Below are 18,918 nucleotides of genomic sequence, written 5' to 3'. Positions count from 1 at the left end.
GAAACCCAAAAAGACTATATATTTACTATATAATATAATTTATATATAATATTTTTCCAGTGACTTCCTAGAAATGGGGAACAGGAAATTGTTGGCGGGAACTAGGAAAAAGATAGGGTAGGAAGTGCATGTGGCCATAAAAGGGCAACAGGAGGGGTAATGAATTGGTTCTGTATGTTGACTGGAACAATGTCAATATCCCAGTTGTGCTAGATCACACTATGATTTTACAGGATGTTCCATTCCAGGATGTCAGGAAAAGAATATGTGAGATTGAGTTCATTTTTTACAACTGTTTATGAATCTACATTTGTCTCAAAAGAAAAAGTTGACTTTTTTTTGCCAGGCAGAGTTATAGACAGTTAGAGAGAGAGACAGAGAGAAAGGTCTTCCTTTGGTTCACCCCCCAAATGGCCACCACAGCCGGCACTGCGCCAATCTGAAGCCAGGAGCCAGGTGCTTCCTCCTGGTCTCCCATGTGGGTGCAAGGCCCAAACACTTGGGCCATCCTCCACTGCACTCCTGTGCCACAGCAGAGAGCTGGACTGGAAGAGGAGCAACCGGGACAGAATCTGGCGCCCCGACCAGGACTAGAACCCAGGGTGCCAGCGCCACAGGCGGAGGATTAGCCTAGTGAGCTGCGGCGCCGGCCTAAAAGTTGACTTTTTTTAAAGAACATATCCTCAACACTAAGTCCCAGGAGACCATCTGCACGGGGCTGCACTGAACTCTTCCTCACCTGGTCTCATCTTCCTCCAGTCCACAACTGGACTCACGTAAGCACTTGAGCCTTGGCTGCCACAGCCGATTAGTACTGTCCTTCAGCCAAAAAGGAGGGAGAGCATAAAAATGAACAAGGGACAGATAACAGTCACTGCTCTCAAATATACCACCTCCCCTCTCCACCTCACACACAAGGGACAGGAGACAAACTCATTCAGCATTTGCAAATTAGAAAATAGCAAAATCTACTAGGAAGGCAGTCTCTCCTCAGTCTCTCCATATGTAAAAATTTTACATCATTCTTGGTTGTGAGGATTAAATGAGGGGAACTTAGCACTATGCCTAGAACATAAAAGCCTGGAAAACTTCATTTTATTCCTCCATGCCTACTAAAGGCTTTCCCACGTGACTTATGCCTTCTGTCTATGCCTTATGTTCACCCCTTTTCATCAGAACTATACTCCAGCAAGACCCTGCAATACTCCTTAAAGGGTTTTTCCTCCTATAGCCCAGTTCTTCCTTATTACATGTCTATTTGGAAAACAAAGGCAAAACCATCACCTGTAGCGGCTAACGCATGTCTCAGCCCAGCAGCAACACAGACAACCTTCTCTCTCAGGAGCTGTCAAAATAAAGCAAAGGGCTTAGACCTCAGAATCATCCATCCACAAAATCTGATGTAATGCATGCCCAAATACAGTGCAGCAGGGTCTTCCTTATTAGTCTGACTGGTTTAAAGTGCCCCCTCCAACAGCTCCACTCACAAATAACTCTACATTTAGCCCTAAATTTAAAAAAAAAAAAAAAAAAGGTCTTTTTAAAATACTATATTTCACAATGCCTGTCAGTGCTGGGCAGGGCTCTCCAAAGTCACCCAGTCCAGGCGTTGATAAGTGTTTTCTGTGAAGGGCCAGATTTTAGTATTTTAGACTTTACAGGCCATATGGCTCCCGTCACACTACTCAGCTCTGGCATTCTAACACAAAAGCAGCTAGACTATACATCAATGAAGGAGTATGGCCTTGTTCCAATTACACTTTATTTACAAAGGGCTCTTAGCTTTCCTGCTCCTGTTCTAGCCCAATCCCTATGCAATGTTAGAAACCCCCCCACAACACCCTGCCAAGTGCTCATCTGACCCCTGCCAAACACCCACCTCCAGTGACATAGGGCTCACCACCGCCCCCCCACCACGTGCCTGTTCCACCTTTGCCCTCTTCCACTTATCTCTTTAGATGTAGCCAGAACTATCTGCCTGAGGCTTTCGACAATGACAACGCTTTCCAAATATTTGAAGACAGTTGCCATGTCCTCTCTCAGACATCTCGTGGTGGTTTTAAAAATAGGTCCTCCACATCTTTGATGCTCCCCCCTTCAAGATGTGGAACTTCACCCCCCTCCTTTTGTGTGGGCCGGACTCAGCGACACACTTGCGATGAAAAGAGCGTGGAAGCAGCGGGTGACTCAGAGACGAGGCGGTAAGGCACTGAGGCTTCCCGCTTGCCTTCGACCCCCACCCCATCACTCCAGGGGGAAGCCAGGTGTCACTGTGAACGCTCCTGCAGAGAGACCCGCAGAACAAGGAATCAAGCCTCCTGGAAGTGGTCCACCCACCCAGATGAGCCTTCAGAGGCTGCGTACAAACCCAGCCAACATCTCTGCAAGCCCACGAGACAACCCCGGCTGCTCCTAGATTCCCAACCCTCCAAACCTAACAGCAGGTAATAAATGTTTGTTGCTTTGAGCTGCTAATTTTGGGGGTGATTTTTACACAGCAACAGAGAACTGATGCAGAGCTCTTCTTTAGGCCAAAACCCCGAGTCCCATCAGCCACCACTGGGTTTTTCCCCTTCCTGGTTTCTCTCTCCTAAATATGCTGTTTTTGTTCAACTTCCGTCTTTCAAAGGGAATGTATATGCATCGATCACAGCCCCTGTGGGGCTTTGTCACATTTATTTATTGACAGGTCCACAGTGCCTTTCTGAACTTCAGAACCCACTAAGGCAAGGCCTTTATGTACCTGTATGCCCAGGGCCTAAGCACCAAATCCAGAACAGAACACAACATGCCAGTGCAGTGACCAGTACAGAGGACAGAGTCTGGCCTTCCTTCTTCCAGAGACGTTCTTTTCCTGTCAGTGGAGTCCACAACCACATTAGCTTTGGGGATGCTCAAATCTTATTGCTGATATATAATGTGAACATACTATCTGTCCATCTCAATTTTTTTTCTTACTTTTTTTCTCCCCAAAACTAACTGAAGAGCTTTACATGTGGATTTTATCTCATCAGCACCATTCATCTCCATCTCTTCCTCTCCATCCCCACTGCTCTTACTTTCTTTAGGGCCAAGATTATTTCTTGTCTGGATTGTCAGCAAGAGTTCCCTGAGTAATCTTCCTTCAATCCATCCTACCCTCTGCCCTATTTGGCCCTAATACACTATTCTTACCATCTGTCATATGCTACCACCCTGACTACCCCCTCCCCACCCACATTAGCCTGGCACTTCCACCATTTCCCCATATTCTAACCATACTGAATTGCTTACAGTACCCCAAAGCTCCTGTTTTATGCTTCTACACCCTTGCCTGTACAGTTGCTTCTGTCTAGAAGGCTTCCTTTGCATCCTACTATTCCAAACCAGGTCAACTTCTACTCAACATTTTTTTTTTTTTTTTGATAGGCAAAGTTAGACAGTGAGAGAGAGACAGAGAGAAAGGTCTTCCTTCTATTGGTTCACTCCCCAAAAGGCCGCTACGGCCAGCGCACCGCGCCGATCCAAAGCCAGGAGCCAGGTGCTTCCTCCTGGTCTCCCATGTAGGTGCAAGGGCCCAAGGACCTGGGCCATCCTCCACTGCTCTCCTGGGCCACAGCAGAGAGCTGGACTGGAAGAGGAGCAACCGGGACAGAATCCAGCGCCCCAACCGGGACTAGAACCTGGGGTGCCGGCGCCGTAGGCGGAGGATTAGCCAAGTGAGCCACGATGCTGGCCTCTACTCAACTTTTAAGACCAGTTTAAGCCTACTCTCATCCACCTTCCCCCAAACAAGAGTGCAGTACTCTCTCTTCAGGGCTACATATGCACCTATCATAGTTCTAACATGGTACTGCCTTTAGGTATGTATGTTTCTGTCATGTACTACAAAACTACAAGACTGTCAAATGCTAGCACAAATCTTACTCACTTTTGTCCTCCCTTCCTAAACACAATGCCTATACATAATAGTTGCCATTTTAAAAATGGGTAGATTTCTATTATATTTCACTCTGGAACATCCCTTCCATTGTTCCATAAGACATAGCCTGTCAAAATTCTTTTTCACTTCCTAATTCTGTCATCCAACATATTTTAACCATTCTTCCTTTTTTTCTTTTTAACTATATGAATTACAATTAAGCTAAATTAATTATAACGTATATGTAGATTCTTACAATTTCTCTGCAGTTGGGAGCTACAACAGAGATTACAGAGCCTAAACTTGTTTGCATACCATGAGAACCATTACCCCAAATAACACCATGCAGACCAGTGTCCAAGCTCAGCGAGATGAGAGGAGAAGACCCACGCTCTCGCCAGTGAAACAAATCTCCCACTCTTAATCAAAGTTTAGGGAAATTAGATAGGAGTAGGGCAGCTTAGGTGGTGAAACTCAGAGTCCAGTATATTTTTTTTCAAAATTCCATATTCTTACAGTGATAAGATTAAAATATACTTCACAAAAATGTGTACATTTAAAATATGATGCAGTGAAAAGAACCCTGAACTTGGGCCAAGAGTCTTCCCTAATAGAGCGGTCCAATATGGTAGCAGCTGCACCTGGTCAGTAAACACCTGAAATGGGATTAAACTGAAACATGCTGTGACTAAAATATGTGTATCAGTTCTGAGATTTAGCACAAAGTAAGGAATACAAAATATCACATTAACAAAGTTCATATAGATGACACCTGATATAGTAATAGTTTGGATATACTGGATTAGTTAAGAAATTATTAAGATTAATTTCATCTACATGTTAAAACATGAATAAAACTCGGAAACATCACATGAAGAAAAATAAGTCAGACACAGAAGGCCATGTGCTGTATGATTCCACTTATATGAAATGCCTAGAACAGGCAAATCCAAAGACACTGATAATACATTAGTGGTCACCAGGGGCTGAATGGGGAGTGACTACTATTGGGTACAGTTTCTTTTGGTGGTGATAAAAACGTTCTGTGAAGGGGCCGGCACTGTGGCGTATCAGGTAAAGCTGCCTCCTGCAGTGTCGACATCCCATATGGGCACTGGTTCATGTCTCAGCTGCTCCTTTTTGAATCCAGCTCTCTGCTTGTAGCCTGGGAAGGCAGTGGAAGACCTCTTAAGTGCTTGGGCCCTTGCACCCATGTGGGAGACCAGGCAGAAGCTCCTGGCTCCTGGCTTTGGATCTGCTCAGTAGCCATTTGGGGAGTGAACCAGCAGATGGAAGATTCTTTCTCTGTCTATAACTCTGTCTCTCAAATAAATAAATAATCTGTAAAAGAAAAGGTTCTGTAACTAGATAATGGTGACTTCTACTCAACTCCATGAATATACTAAAAACTATTGAATTATACAATTTTTTAAAAGATTTATTTATTTATTTGAAAGTCAGAGTTACACAGAAAAAGGAGAGGCAGAGAGAGAGATAAAGATCTTCTATCTGATGATTCACTCTCCAGTTGGCTGCAATGGCCGGAGCTGTGCCCATCTGAAGCCGGGAGCCAGGAGCTTCTTCTGGATCTTCCACTCAAGTGCAGGAACCCAAAGACTCGGGCCATCTTCTACTGCTTTCCCAGGCCATAACAGAAAGCTGGATTGGAAGTGGAGCAGCCGGGTCTCAAACCGGGGCCCATATGGGATACCAGCACTTCAGGCCAGGGTATTAACCTGCTGCACCACAGCATTGGCCCCTGAATTATACATTTTTAAATGGTGAATTTTATGATATGTGAATTATATCTCAATAAAGCTGTTATTTAAAAAATTAAATTCATAGGGGGCCAACACCATGGTGCAGTAGGCTAATCCTCTGCCTGCGGCGCCGGCATCCCATATGAGGGCCGGTTCTAGTCCCAGCTGCTCCTCTTCCGATCCAGCTCTCTGCTGGTCTAGGAAAGCAGTGAAGGATGGCCCAAGTGCATGGGCCCCTGTACCCACATGGGAGACTAGGAAGAGGCTCCAGGCTCCTGGCTCCTGGCTTTAGATCGGCGTAGCTCCGGCAGCTGCAGCCATTTGGGGAGTGAAACAATGGAAAGAAGACCTTTCTCTCTGTCTCTCCCTCTCACTGTCTGTAACTCTCTCTCTCAAATAAATAAAATAAAATAAAATATCTTTAAAAAATTAAATTCATCTGTTTCTTTCATTTTTTAAGTGGGGCTAACAGAAAATTTTAAATTATATATATGGTTTACATTATATTTTTACTGGACAACACAGGCCTATACCATTTGCTTAGCTTATGTCTTTGGGCAAGTAACTTCTATCTGGATTTATTGCTGGTACTGTTCCTATTATTTCTCACTTTAGAATTATAAGATTTTGTTAAAGTCCTTATGAGATGTATTACCCTTATTGTTTTCAGACAAAACTTTACAACGTGTATGAGAACTAACAGAGGTTTTTCACACAACCTAATTCTTCCCAGGAGGACCTACTATTCAACAAATTCTCCTACCCCATGAGTCTTCAGGGTCCCACACAGCCTTGTATTCTGTAATACCCAGGAAACACTTGAAGAGGACATGGGCAAGCTAAGCATCAGGGTCCTCACCTCAACGGGCTGGGGAATCACACATCTTCGAGGTCCGTGAGGAACTCCTAATTGGCCAAAGGAGTTGGAGCCACATGACAGAACTTGACCATTTTCTGAAAAAAAGACGTGTAATTAAATTAAAATCTAAGCAGTAAGATGTCGGTGATCACTGAGCAAATGCTGAAAAGTGAGAGGTGTGAAGGAGCCGGGAGGAGGCAGTGGCGCTCTTGTGATTCAGTCCATCCAGATCTCACATCCTGCTCTCATTCCTCTACGAACGAAAACACTGGGCACCAGGTTCAGTGCTCTGCGCAGGTTACCTCGTATGCTCTCTCATTAATGACAGACTATCTGTGTACAACACTTAGTGCAATGCCTGGTGCTGGAGTGGGAGGATACTTATCCCCCGGTTCTCATGTTTCCATGTGACAGCACTTCCATTATGGTGACACTCCAGGCCTTTCTCCCTGCGCTCCCCATGCTCACTGCACTCACGCAGCCAGCTGGTGAGTCTAGAAGAGAGAGGACAATGCGGCGTGGCACCTTCCTCTCAAGCATTCTAGGGTGCCACACAGTAAAGGTTTCCCATGTGGGAAAGGCCTAGAGTTTGGCCCAAATGAGCTTTAGGACCACTTGGCCTCACAATTAACCCTGTGCTCCAACTTAGCTTGTGTCAGTACACAGCTGGTTGCTTGATCTCCAGCTCTGACTGCTCTGTGAACTGGAAACTGGGTGTTATTGACGGATTCCCTGCAACCCCATACAGGCCCATAATCAACACTTCATAAATGACAGCTGCCATTTAGAGTCTACTAATTACAATGAAATGCAACACAGAAGAGAAATGGTAACACTTGAGCAGGATTTTAAGGACAGGATAAGAGTTTATCAAACACATAAGAGAGCTGTTTCAGAGAAAAAAAGCATGTACTGCTTGTTATTACTAGAAAGAAAAGTATGGGGGTTAGAGAATAAAAGACAAAGCAACAGAGGCAGGAAAGAATTACAGAAAGCCATGTGCTAAAAAGCATGAAATCTGAGGTATGCATGTAAGAACACACAAAGGTTTGAGACAGGAGAGTGACATGGTCAGAGGATGCTCTTGCTAGGACTATGACAAGAGGGAGCCTGGTCAGACACCACAGATGCTCCCTTAAGTCTAGAATGGCCAGTTAGACAGGGCAAGCTGAACAGAGAGTGAGGACTGCTCCAGGGAACAGAAGTCAGCTGATACAGTAACTGCGGCCAGCTGCTCCCAGGAGCAGTACGCATATAACTTTTTGATCCTATTCCTCTACATCCCATCCTGCTACCTGGCTTCACAGAGAACGACAGTTCTGTCCAACAATACTTATGGGGGGAAAAATTTCTTCAGTGGGAGAAAGCTGCCATCCGTGCTATGGAAACTTGTTTCCTCATTATTTCCCCACCACAATGCCCTGGGGTAAACTCTTAGCATCACTGGCCAGCCAGCCTAGGCACCTGGTTACCATGAACTTGTGGGACAGGAAGCAGCCATTAGGAGTGATCTAGTCCATTTCCCAGTTTCTAGTAAAAGTTTTCTAGCCTGATCATAATCTTCCTTTATATTAAAACTTTCCTTTAGGGGCTGGCATTGCGAGCTGTGGGTTACACAGCAGCCACCTGGGATGCCAGCATTCTATATCAGAGTGCCGGTTTGAGTCCTGGATGCTCTACTTCCAATCTAGCTCCTTGATTGTGTGCCTAGGAAGACAATAGAAGATGGCCCAAGTACTTGGGCCCCTGTTCCCCATACAGGAGATCAGGATGGGGTTCCTGCCTTCTGGCTTCAGCTTGGTCCAGACCTGGTTGTCGAGGCCATTTGGAGAGTGTATTGGCAGAAGTTAGATCTCTCCCTTGCTGCCTCTCCCTCTCTTCTCTCTCACTCTGCCCTTAAAGTAAAGTAAATAAATAACTTTCCTTTAGGGGCCAGCATTGTGACATAGCCAGTAAAGCCACCACCTGTGACACTGCACCAAATATGCACACTGGTTGAAGTCCCAGCTGCTCCACTTCCAATCCAACTCCCTGATAATGGCCTGGGAAAAGCAGCAGAAGATGGCCCAAGAATGTGGAACTCTGCCACCCACGTGGGAGACCCAGAAGAAGTTCCTGGCTCCTGGCTTCAGCCTAGCCCAGTCCTGGCTGTTGCAGCCATTTGGGGGGTGAACCAGCAGAAGGAAGATCTCTCTCTTTTTTTTTTAAAGATTGATTTATTTATTTGAAAGCCAGAGTTACACAGAGAGAGGAGAGCCAGAGAGAGAGAGAGAGAGAGAAAGAGGCGTCTTCCATCTGATGGTTCACTCCCCAATTGTCCACAACGGCTGGAGCTGCGCCAATCCAAAGCCAGGAGCTAGGAACTTCTTCCGGGTCTCCCACTCAGGTGCAGGGGACCAAGAACTTGGGCCATCTTCTGCTTTCCCAGACCATAGCAGAGAGCTGGATCGAAGTAAAGCAGCTGGGTCTCGAACCGGCACCCATATGGGATGCCAGCGCTTCAGGCCAGGGTGTTAACCCACTGCACCACAGCACCGGCCCCGGAAGATCTCTCTTTCTCCATCTCTCTGTCTCTCTTCTCTCTTTCTGTAACTCTAACTTTCAAATAAATAAATAAATCTTCAAGAGAAAAAAAAAAACTTTCCTTTAAAAGGCACCCTGAATTTTCTTTGATGAACACAGAAAACATCTGTGTGTGTGCTTTAACGACAAAGAAGCTTTTATTTAACCTATGAGCACCATCAGCACGACGCGCTCACCCAAAGCCGTTGCAGTGATAAAGATTTACCTAGGAGTCAACTCACCTGTGAGTAGAATGGTAAAGTCCCAGCCACAGGCCACCTGCTGGATGGGACAACCAAGGAGGGATTTGCAGGGGGTAAAATAGAGAACATCCTCTGTGTGACCAAGTCCCAGTTGCCCATCTTTGTTCAGGCCACACACAAAAAGGCCTCCTCCATCTACAAAATACAGAGGTGACAGTGGGCACAGAGAAAGCAGCACCACCAGAGCGAGCAAGCATCTGGAGTCACAGACCAATACCTTTTTTTCCACACCAGTTAGCAAGCTATGTATGTTAACATGTGTGGAGCCAAATGACAGATCAACTGCCTCAGATCTAGTATCCAAATGGAAACGCTAAGTCCTGGAGCAGTGGCCCTTCCATCACCAAACTAAGCATCTGCTGGACCAAGAAAAGCCAACATTCATTCAACACGTAAGAATGTGCCAAGTCCTATTCTAAGAACTCTATGTGCAGAGCCAATTTATCCTTTAGACACAGTGTCCACAGCCTACAGTACTTTCAGAAGCTCATGGGAATGAGTTAATTTTAAAATTCTTTTAAAATGAGCAAACATAATGGTAATGCATTTATGATACTAAATCCAAGCTGGCTTATACTCATCTTTATGCCGATACAGATATGAAATAAAATTTTAAAGACTTCTTTTATGAAAGAAGGGGTCTATAAAGACAAAAGTGCCAAGAAGGAAAGTCATAATGCAGCCCCATTAGCTCAGTGATTCTCTTCATCCATTATTATTATGCCTAGGTGACAAATAAGGAAACTGGCATGCAGCGATCACCTGCCCAAGGCCACGCAGCTAATGACTCCCAGAGCACGCAGTTGGATTCCAGAGCTCATGTTCTTAACCAGATGCAACATGCCCTCCTTTGCAACACTGTTGCACTTGTAGCACTTGTTAAGCACTATCCTAGGTGCTCTGAGGGAAGATTAACAGAATAGCAAGGTTCTTATTCTCAAGGACTATTTAACCTATTTTCAAAGACTTCTAACTCACAGATGAAAGTTGCATAGTAACGTACGGCATAAAATGGTATATATTGTAACTCTTCCATTAACTTGTCTTGTGACCTCAAGAAACCAGTGTTCCTCTTTAAGCTTCTTTTGTATAAAGGCAGGTGGGGGGTGGAGGGGAATGTGGCCTAAAAGATCTCTGAAGTCCTAGTCCTGAAAATCTAGGATTCTCTAATGGTAATTTGGCTCTTTCTCAAAAACATTTTCCTCTGCAAAATACAGAAGGATGAAAGATGGCAATATAGCATCCCATGAGAAAATGGCTAAACACACACACTAAAAAGGAAAACCAAGAGGCTATGGGCTAATAAGGGAAGTTACCTGTGACAACTGCAGAATGGCCGCCTCCTCCTGTGATCCTCCTGATGCACTTGGATTTACAGAAGTCATTCAGCTGCTGGGGCAAAAGCACATCTTCCTTATGGCCAAGGCCAAGTTGCCCATAGCTATTTGCACCCTATGGATAAGAGAAGTCAAGGATGAAGGAGTGTGGGAACCACAACCATCAACATCTATCGACCTGTCTCTATCTCCCTCACCCTGACATTCCTCTCGAATCTCCAACAGATGCGATTCCAGAGGCACATTCTTAGAGGTTGTTGTAAGCGCCCCACATTCAGATGGTGGGTCCGTGCCTAGAATATCCTGATTTCCATGGAGGGAGAGTCCTCAGCATCCACAACTTATCCTGTGATACTCCTCAACCTCCCTTGTGATGCTCCACCCAACTGCCATTGGGAGACAGGGTTCCTTCTGATAAAAACCAACTACCTCGGGAGGCTAAGGAAAGAAAAAAATGAGAGAGAAAGGGGGACACAGTGGGTAGGAAACACTCTGGAGCTGGTTCTTATCCTTTCCCCCCACACCTCGCTGGGAAAATGGAGATGCCTTTCTGTAATCAAAGCTAGGGAAGGATTTGTGTCCTCAGGCAAGGCGCACCATTATCTCAAGGGTTTGCAATGATCTCCAAGGGCTTCTCCAAGTCCAGTGTTGCGTGACTCCAAGAATTCCTGTCAGGAAACAGATTTCCCCTTGATAGGCAAAATGTCTACTGTTGTTATTATATAAAGAAGTCCATAATCCTTAATCTGACACCCTTACAGCCAGAATCAAAATTTTCATAATTTAAAAAATAATATGGTGTGTGTGCATATATACACACACATATGTATATACATACACACACACACATCAAATATACTGCCGCAAGGTCCGGAGGCAGAATCCCATAAGCAAAACAGGAATATTTCTGCAGTAAAAAGTACAAACATAACAAATGGGTAGAGATAACAGTCTTATGTCCAGTAAATTTAGACTTGATGATAAGAGATCGGGGACCTGCAGGGAAAATCATACTAATATTTCAGAAATCTGGGACTGACCTTGTGGCATAGTGGGTAAAACTACTGCCTGCGACACTATTATCCCATATTGGACAGCCAGTTCGAGTCTTGGTTGCTCTGCTTCTGATCTAACTCCCCGCTAATGTGCCTGGGAAGGCAATGGTAGATGGTCTCAGTGTTGGGCCCCTGCCATGAGGCCCAGATGGTGTTCCAGGCTCCTGCCTTTGGCCTGCCCCAGCCCTGGCCATTGAGGGAACAAACTAGTGGACAGAAGATCTCTTTCTCTCTCTTTCTCCTTTTCAAATAAATTTTTAAAGAAAGGATTTCAGAAATCTTATAATGTCTTCAAGTATCTCCCGGCTGATTCTTCCTAGAAATGAGCAACAAAACTTTTACTATCTTTACTAGCCAGGAGTTCCTGGCTCCTGGCTTCAACCTGACTCAGTCCTGGCTGTTGTGGAGTCAACAGTGGATGGGAAATCATCCTCCCTCCCTCTCCTCTCCCCCCTCACCACCATTCCCCTCCCCCTCCCTCTCTGTGTGTATGTATATGCCTTTCAAATAAATAAAATGGATACATAAAAAGTTAAAATTAAAATATGTTCTTGGGAGTGGACTTGTGGCCCAGTGATTAAGATTCTTGTTGGGACACCCATGTCCCATAACACAGTACCTGGGTTCAAGTCTCAGGGAGGTGAAGTACCTTTCCATTGTTACCTGGTCAGCCCTGAAATCCCTATGGCTGCCCTGTTACCAGGGTTATAGGCAACAGTTAGGATAACCTGCTCCTGTCACTATTCCCAAATGTGTCTCTAAGAAAAAAGAAAAAAGGGGGCCGGCACTGTGACATAGAGAGTAAAGCTGCCACCGCCTGCAGTGCCGGCATCCCACATGGGCGCCAGTTTGAGTCCCAGCTGCTGCACCTCCAATCCAGCTCTCTGCTATGGCCTGGGAAAGAAAGAAATGGCCCAAGTCCTTAGGCCCCTGCACCCGCATGGGAGACCTGGAAGAAGCTCCTGGCTCCTGGCTTCAGATCAGCACAGCTCCAGCCATTGCAGCCAATTGGGGAGTGAACCAGCGGATGGAAGACCTCTCTCTCTCTCTTCCTCTCTCTCTCTCTCTCTGCCTCTCATTCTCTCTCTGTGTAACTCTGACTTAAAAAATTTAAAAAAAAAAAGGGCATAAAAAGGGCAAATATGGTGAAGCAGTCCAGGTTTTACCTAGTGAGAGACTAACATGACCCTATCTAAAATAGCCCCACTGCGATCACTTTTTCCCTTTTCTAGTTATTTTTTCTTCCCAGCACTCCTTGACATCACACTATATGTTTACTTACTTACTGTCTGCCTCCCTCACTGGAAGGTAAGCTCTGTGCAGGCACAAACTCTGCTCACAGCTACTTCCCCGCATCTGAAAGGGGGCTGGCCCCAGGGAAGAGGTGCATTTGTTTATATGGTAAATGAATATAAATGAACATAAGACCTCAGGAGCCCCTACCCAGGAGAGATCAAACGACCGACCGACAAAGGTGTCTGTGTAAAGGCACAGCATTTCTCAGCCAGCCCTGAGATTCCCAAGGCTGCCCCATTCCCAGGGCTGCAGGCTACTGAGGGTGTGATGGAAAAGTGAGACACGGGGCACTCTGGGACTCAAATTATGAAATGCAGCAAGAGATTCTAAATCCAGGATAAAGCAAGACGAAGGAAGAGTTAGGATAACCTATTTAAATGATGTTTGCCTCCCTTCCTTACAAGTATTTCAGTCGTGTCACACACACACAAACCCAAAATGAGGTAAACCATCTTGTTACAGACTGTACTGGGTGCCCCTAAAATCTGTTTGTTGAAGTTCTAACCTCTACTACCCCGGGATAGGACTGTATCTTGAAAGAGGGCCTCATTAATGAGGTAGTGAAGGTTATAAGGGTGGGGTCCGAATCCAATCAACCGCCAGCCTTCAAAGAAGAGACACAGGGATGCTCAGGCCTCAAGAAGAAGCCACATGAGGAAAACACAGTGGGAAGGTGGCCATCTGGAAGCCAAGAGAGAAGCCCTACGAGAGACCAAGCCCAGTGACACCTGGATCTTGGGCTGCTAAGCTCCGGGATTTCTGTGGCTGAAGCCTCCCAGACTGCCATGGATTCTGCAGTAGTCCTAGCAAAGGTACACACCCCCACATAGTGATTATGCAGCAGCAAGAACACACACCATCAGGCCTCCAAGCTCAGCAGCTGGCTGAGTTCTGCAATATTTGCATTGCAGACAAAGCCGGATCTAAAAGGGTTTTTGTTTTTTTGTTTTTTTGTTTGTTTGTTTGTTTGTTTTTTCTGTCGGATGTTTCATTTGTCCACACAGACACCAGCCAGCGTCTCAGGTGCAAACAGCCAGAGACAGCACACATGCGATCCCCAACAGCTGAGTGCCACTCGGCCACTCAGAGGCGCTCAGCCAGCCAGACTGCCTCGGCCACACCATGTGCTCTCTCCCTTCTGCCAAACTTCTGCCTTATGCTCAACAAGTGCCACCTTGGACTGACAACTACTTTGGAAAGACTGGACAATAAACACGGATTCTGACAGCAATATAGGGGTCCCTCCCCCGACACAAATACTGAAGTCTCATTCTTGTGTCTTTGCCAAACACGAGCTGGACACACATTCATTCATTCGTGAACAAATGCTTACTGGGGACATACAAGGGTGCCAAGCCCCAAGCGAGGTCTTGTGAACCAGAGACAGGAACTCCAGTGCAACGCGGACATCCTAGCCAAGGAGCCTGTACAGCTGGGATGCGCCCTATGAGGAGCCACAAGACGTCGCCAGTTCCCATGCACAAAGCTTCCTCGCTCCAGCGCACGTAAAGATGACCCTGCCTCTCCCAATGCACCAAACCAGCGCCACCCGAGCTCCCACGCCCCAGCACAGGCAAGCTCCCATCGCAGCAGAGCATCGGCCAATAAGCAGGGTCTGTGCAGGTCTCACACCCAGAGGATGCTCCAGCGTGGGCTGGGGAAGGGCACCATCGGTCCTCCAGGCCACGGGAGGGCGGGGACACAGGCGGGAGCGGGAGATCCTCTCTCCACCGAGCACTCCACGCGGTCCTCCTGGGCGCTCCGCGGGGAGGCAGCTCTTCCAGCGACGCCTGAGCGCCTCCGTGCCCGCCCCACCAGCCTGCAGGCCCCGCGAAGACCATCCCTGCCCGCCATCGCCACAGCCCCAGCCCCAGCCCAGGATACTCTGGCCCAGGGTCCTCCAGCCCAGGGCCCGGCTCGGACTTCTGGCGCCCACACCCCCGCACCGCCCACGCCAAGGCCAGCCGCTCCCGGGTCCGAGCGCCCCTCAGTCCCTGCCCCCGCCCGGGGGCGGAGTCACGTACCCAGGCGAAGAGCGCGGCGGCTGCGGGGGGAGCCTCCGAAGCGCGCGACTCGCGCTCCATGCAGGGAAGCTGTGCCGGCGCTTCCGGGAGGGACGGCGCGGGGGCGGGCCCTCCGGGGCGGAGCCAGCGCCGCGGAGACCCCGGCACTCCCGGAAGCGGGGGCTGGGGGGCCCTGGGTAGCTAGGGGAGGGTGGTCGGGGATGAGTCTGTGGTGGGGAGGCCCCGGCAGCAGCGGGTTGGCTGCAGGAGGAGGGACGAGCGGCCGCGCCCTCGGACCGCCGGGACCTGTCGCGGGCGGAGTCAGACAACCGCGGCGGAGTCCCCGCCCCGGCCTCCCGTCGCTGCCGGCCATTCGGCCTCGCTCCCTACCCTCACCCTCCCCGTTTTTAGCAGTGATTCCTTTCAGATTGCCTGCGCTCGGTAGCTGACACGGGCCCTCCACGGTTTTATCTCGTCGGAATCGCTCAGCCTCCAGAGGGTCTGACGAGGCCGGGACAGGTGTCACCAGTTGCTGCGGGAGGGAATTGAGCCTGAGGCTGTGGGAAGGTTCCTGCCGGTGTCTTGGGGGAACCGTCTCGAGCGTGCGTGGCTGTGCATTTGCAAAACCCGAGGGAGCCTTTGGGAGCGAGTGTAGGGTCTCGGGTAGCCGGCATCGCCCGCCGCTCCGGCTCGGGGCGGGAGCTGGGCTGAGGGGCCGCTTCGCGCGCATTCCTGCAGGCGGCTAGCACCTTCGCCCTCTGCGCAGGGGCGCCGCCCTGCCCTATTCTGATGAGCAACAAGGGGTCGTTTTCCCCCAACAAAGATTTTCTTGAAGAAATGGCTTCTTGCCAGACACCGGCAGTGCTGCTGGTGGGAGTTCAACAAGTGCGGCACACTCTTCCTGATGGGCAGCGTGGCGATGCGGCCTGGGAAGGCGCCTTAGCCCTGGGAACAGATGGAGGCCCACCGCGGATCCTCACCAGCACCCCGGAGCCCTCGGCCCGACGCTGACCCAGGCCTCCAGTGGCAGCGCCCTTCGTGCCTGCGAGGCCCCGGGGAGGGTCTTAGATGAGCCCTTACGGGGCTCTTTCCTGTTCTTTCCTTCCGTGAATCCTTCGTGATTCTGCCACTTGATGGCAGTCCCCTGGGAGCCCTGACATCTTCAGAACGTCCATGACCATGCTGGGAAAAACGCAGTAATCACCCCCCACCCTCCTCACCACCCCCTCCTCTCCCTCATCCCCTCACCCCCTCACGCCCTCAGAAGAGAAGCAAAGCCCCTGGACATTCTGCAGAAACCTTGCGTGCATAAGTACCAGGTACACTGTTTGTGACTAGGCTTTTTGTACCTTTCTCTTTTCAAATTTTTTAATAAACACATTAAATTGTATGTATTTGCCTTGCACGTGATGTGATGACTCCTTTTAAATACATGTAATAGGATGTAAAAAATGGCCGGCGCCGCGGCTCACTAGGCTAATCCTCCGCCTTGTGGCACCAGCACACCGGGTTCTAGTCCCGGTCGGGGCGCCGGATTCTGTCCCGGTTGCCCCTCTTCCAGGACAGCTCTCTGCTGTGGCCAGGGAGTGCAGTGGAGGATGGCCCAAGTGCTTGGGCCCTGCACCCCATGGGAGACCAGGAGAAGCACCTGGCTCCTGCCATTGGATCAGCGCGGTGCGCCAGCCGCAGCGCGCAGGCAGCAGCGGCCATTGGAGGGTGAACCAATGGCAAAAGGAAGACCTTTTTCTCAGTCTCTCTCTCACTGTCCACTCTGCCTGTAAAAAAAAAAAAAAGTAATAGGATGTAAAATGGAACCCTTCCCATCTCTTGTCTTGGGAAGTGAGGTGCAAGACCACCAAAGCAGAACTTGCAAAGCAGATGTCTAGAAACCAGCGTGTGACTTCCAGTCAATAAAACAGGCCAGACATGCTGAGAGGGAATTCTAATAGGATATGCGGCCATAGTTGTCCATGTGGTGTGAGGCCTTCCCATGCCATGTCTAAGGAAAGGCGTTGCAGCAAGGATGTCAGAGAGCTTTGTGTGCATCCCTCCAGACTGGGGCCTGCCTGGGCTGCTGGTCAGTTCAGTCCTTGCTGAGAAATCCAATGACTTGTGGCAGAATGGGGACTCTTGACAGTTGAGAAAAGAGAGACAGATGCTTTGGGAAAGTCTTCAGTGCCCAGAGATTTCCAAAATAAAGAAAATCCAAGTATCTCCAATATGAATGTTGACGCAAACTGGGAGACTGAAAGTCTCGGGCCCTTGTCCAAGAGAATTTCTGAAGAGGTGAATGACACCCATGGAAGAATTGACCTCTGGATCCTCAGAGGCTGAGGGCAATGAATTCAGTCAAAGAGGTATATTTATCCACATCAAGAGATCCTGAGAAATAAGGTGAGAAATCTTCCACAGTATCCACAAGAGAATGCAGCCCCAGGAAACACTTACCAAGCACAGAAACCACTGCTGATGCCAGTTCATAGCGGTATCAGACCAAAGAAGATGCTTTCTATCCCTTATCTCTCCTCCCCACCGCCACTCCCCAGCCAAGAAGGGGTCCAAGGCATCCCAGTGAGAGGGAAGAAGGAACAAGAAATGAAGAACCTAAGCGCACCCCTCCTTTCTCATTTCTACAAGACAAGTGCTTTAACCGTAAAGTTTGAGGTTTTAAATTTTTACACAGGACTAGGATTTTAAATGCTGAAGTGAGAAGTTGTGTGTATGGGTGTGTGAAAGAGAAAGGGAGATATTAGAAAATAAGGATGTTTTCCATTTGTGAGGAAAAAGGTCAAGGCAGCAACCTGAGAGTTCACCCAAAGTTCCCAGGAAGAACTAAACCTATGGAGCCAGTCATCGTGGAAAGAATTTTTTTAAATAATTTTACCCCTTAATGTACATCAATACTTTAACTACAGTTGTGTTATTAAGTTATACCCCTTAATAAAATTTCCTGGAAGTGTTGAGATGTTGCAACTATTTCATCTGTATACATGCCATTGCCTAATTCTTCCTGAGAGCAGTCTGGTTGTGTCACAGTTCTTGAAGAGACTGGATTGAAACTATCTGATGGTGGGGCCGGTGCCATGGCTCACTTGGTTAATCCAAGCAGTAGAAGATGGCCCAAATCCTTGGGCCCCTGCACCCACGTGGGAGACCCGGAAGGAGCTCCTGGCTCCTGGCTCCTGGCTGCTTCGGACCGGCACAGCTCCGGCCCTTGCAGCCATCTGGGGCGTGAACCAGCAAATAGAAGACCTCTCTCTCTCTCTCTCTCCCTCTCTCTCTCTCCCTCTCTCTCTCTCTCTCTCTCTGCCTCACCTCTCTCTGTGTAACTCTGACTTTCAAATAAATAAATAAATCTTAAAAAAAAAAAAAAAAAAAAGAATGAGGGAGAGACAAACGTAGGAGTCCAAGTCTCCCAAAGAAGCAATCCTGTCATACACGCATAGCTTTCTCCAGGGGTTCCTCAAGGACTACAACCTTAGCACAGAGATCAGCTGAAAATAGACCAGCCACCCAAATGACTTAAATTCATCTTCTCATTGAACCGAGATCTTCCCATGCATTATGTGTATGCTGCCTGCTAGAAGCAACAGTTAATCCCTCTAGAGGAACATAAAGTCATGAGAAGCTATGGGGGATCTCTGCTTGGAAGTGAGATTATATTAAATATTCTTTACACATAGAAAACAATGTTTCTTTTTACAAAGTCCTCTTGCAACATAGTTTCTCCAATAATCCAGGGCAAAATAGACTTATTTTAACAGATGAGGTATGTGAGATTAAGACTTTACCAAGAATTTTAAAAAGCAGTAAGATGCTCCCAGATGTTTGGTTTCTAGTATATCTCATAGCCATTGGCTTTTTAAGAAGTATGAAGATGTG

The 18,918-nt window shown here is 47.8% G+C and overlaps 1 protein-coding gene across 8 annotated transcripts in view; it reads right to left on the bottom strand.

The window, feature by feature from the left end:
* The window catches only part of SERGEF (secretion regulating guanine nucleotide exchange factor), a 248,292-nt gene extending 232,925 nt beyond the window's left edge, over positions 1–15,367 (bottom strand). For 2 of the 8 annotated variants that reach the window (XM_051833946.2, XM_051833947.2), the window contains exons 1-5: positions 15,058–15,246; positions 10,662–10,797; positions 9,325–9,480; positions 6,521–6,615; positions 1,285–1,345 (exon numbers count right to left, since the gene is read on the bottom strand). In XM_051833946.2, coding sequence (XP_051689906.1) covers positions 1,285–1,345; positions 6,521–6,615; positions 9,325–9,480; positions 10,662–10,797; positions 15,058–15,117 — 508 coding nt within the window. In that variant the 5' untranslated portion in view covers positions 15,118–15,246. Of the gene's footprint in view, positions 1–1,284; positions 1,346–6,520; positions 6,616–9,324; positions 9,481–10,661; positions 10,798–15,057 lie in introns of all 8 variants that reach the window. The other 6 variants (XM_070072699.1, XM_070072714.1, XM_008275115.4 and 3 more) reach the window with 5 other exon arrangements.
* Between the last annotated feature and the right edge of the window lie 3,551 nt (positions 15,368–18,918).

The sequence above is a fragment of the Oryctolagus cuniculus genome, chromosome 1 (assembly GCF_964237555.1).
Source record: "Oryctolagus cuniculus chromosome 1, mOryCun1.1, whole genome shotgun sequence".
Lineage (NCBI taxonomy): Eukaryota > Metazoa > Chordata > Mammalia > Lagomorpha > Leporidae > Oryctolagus > Oryctolagus cuniculus.
This window is presented reverse-complemented; position numbering and strand designations above follow the sequence as displayed.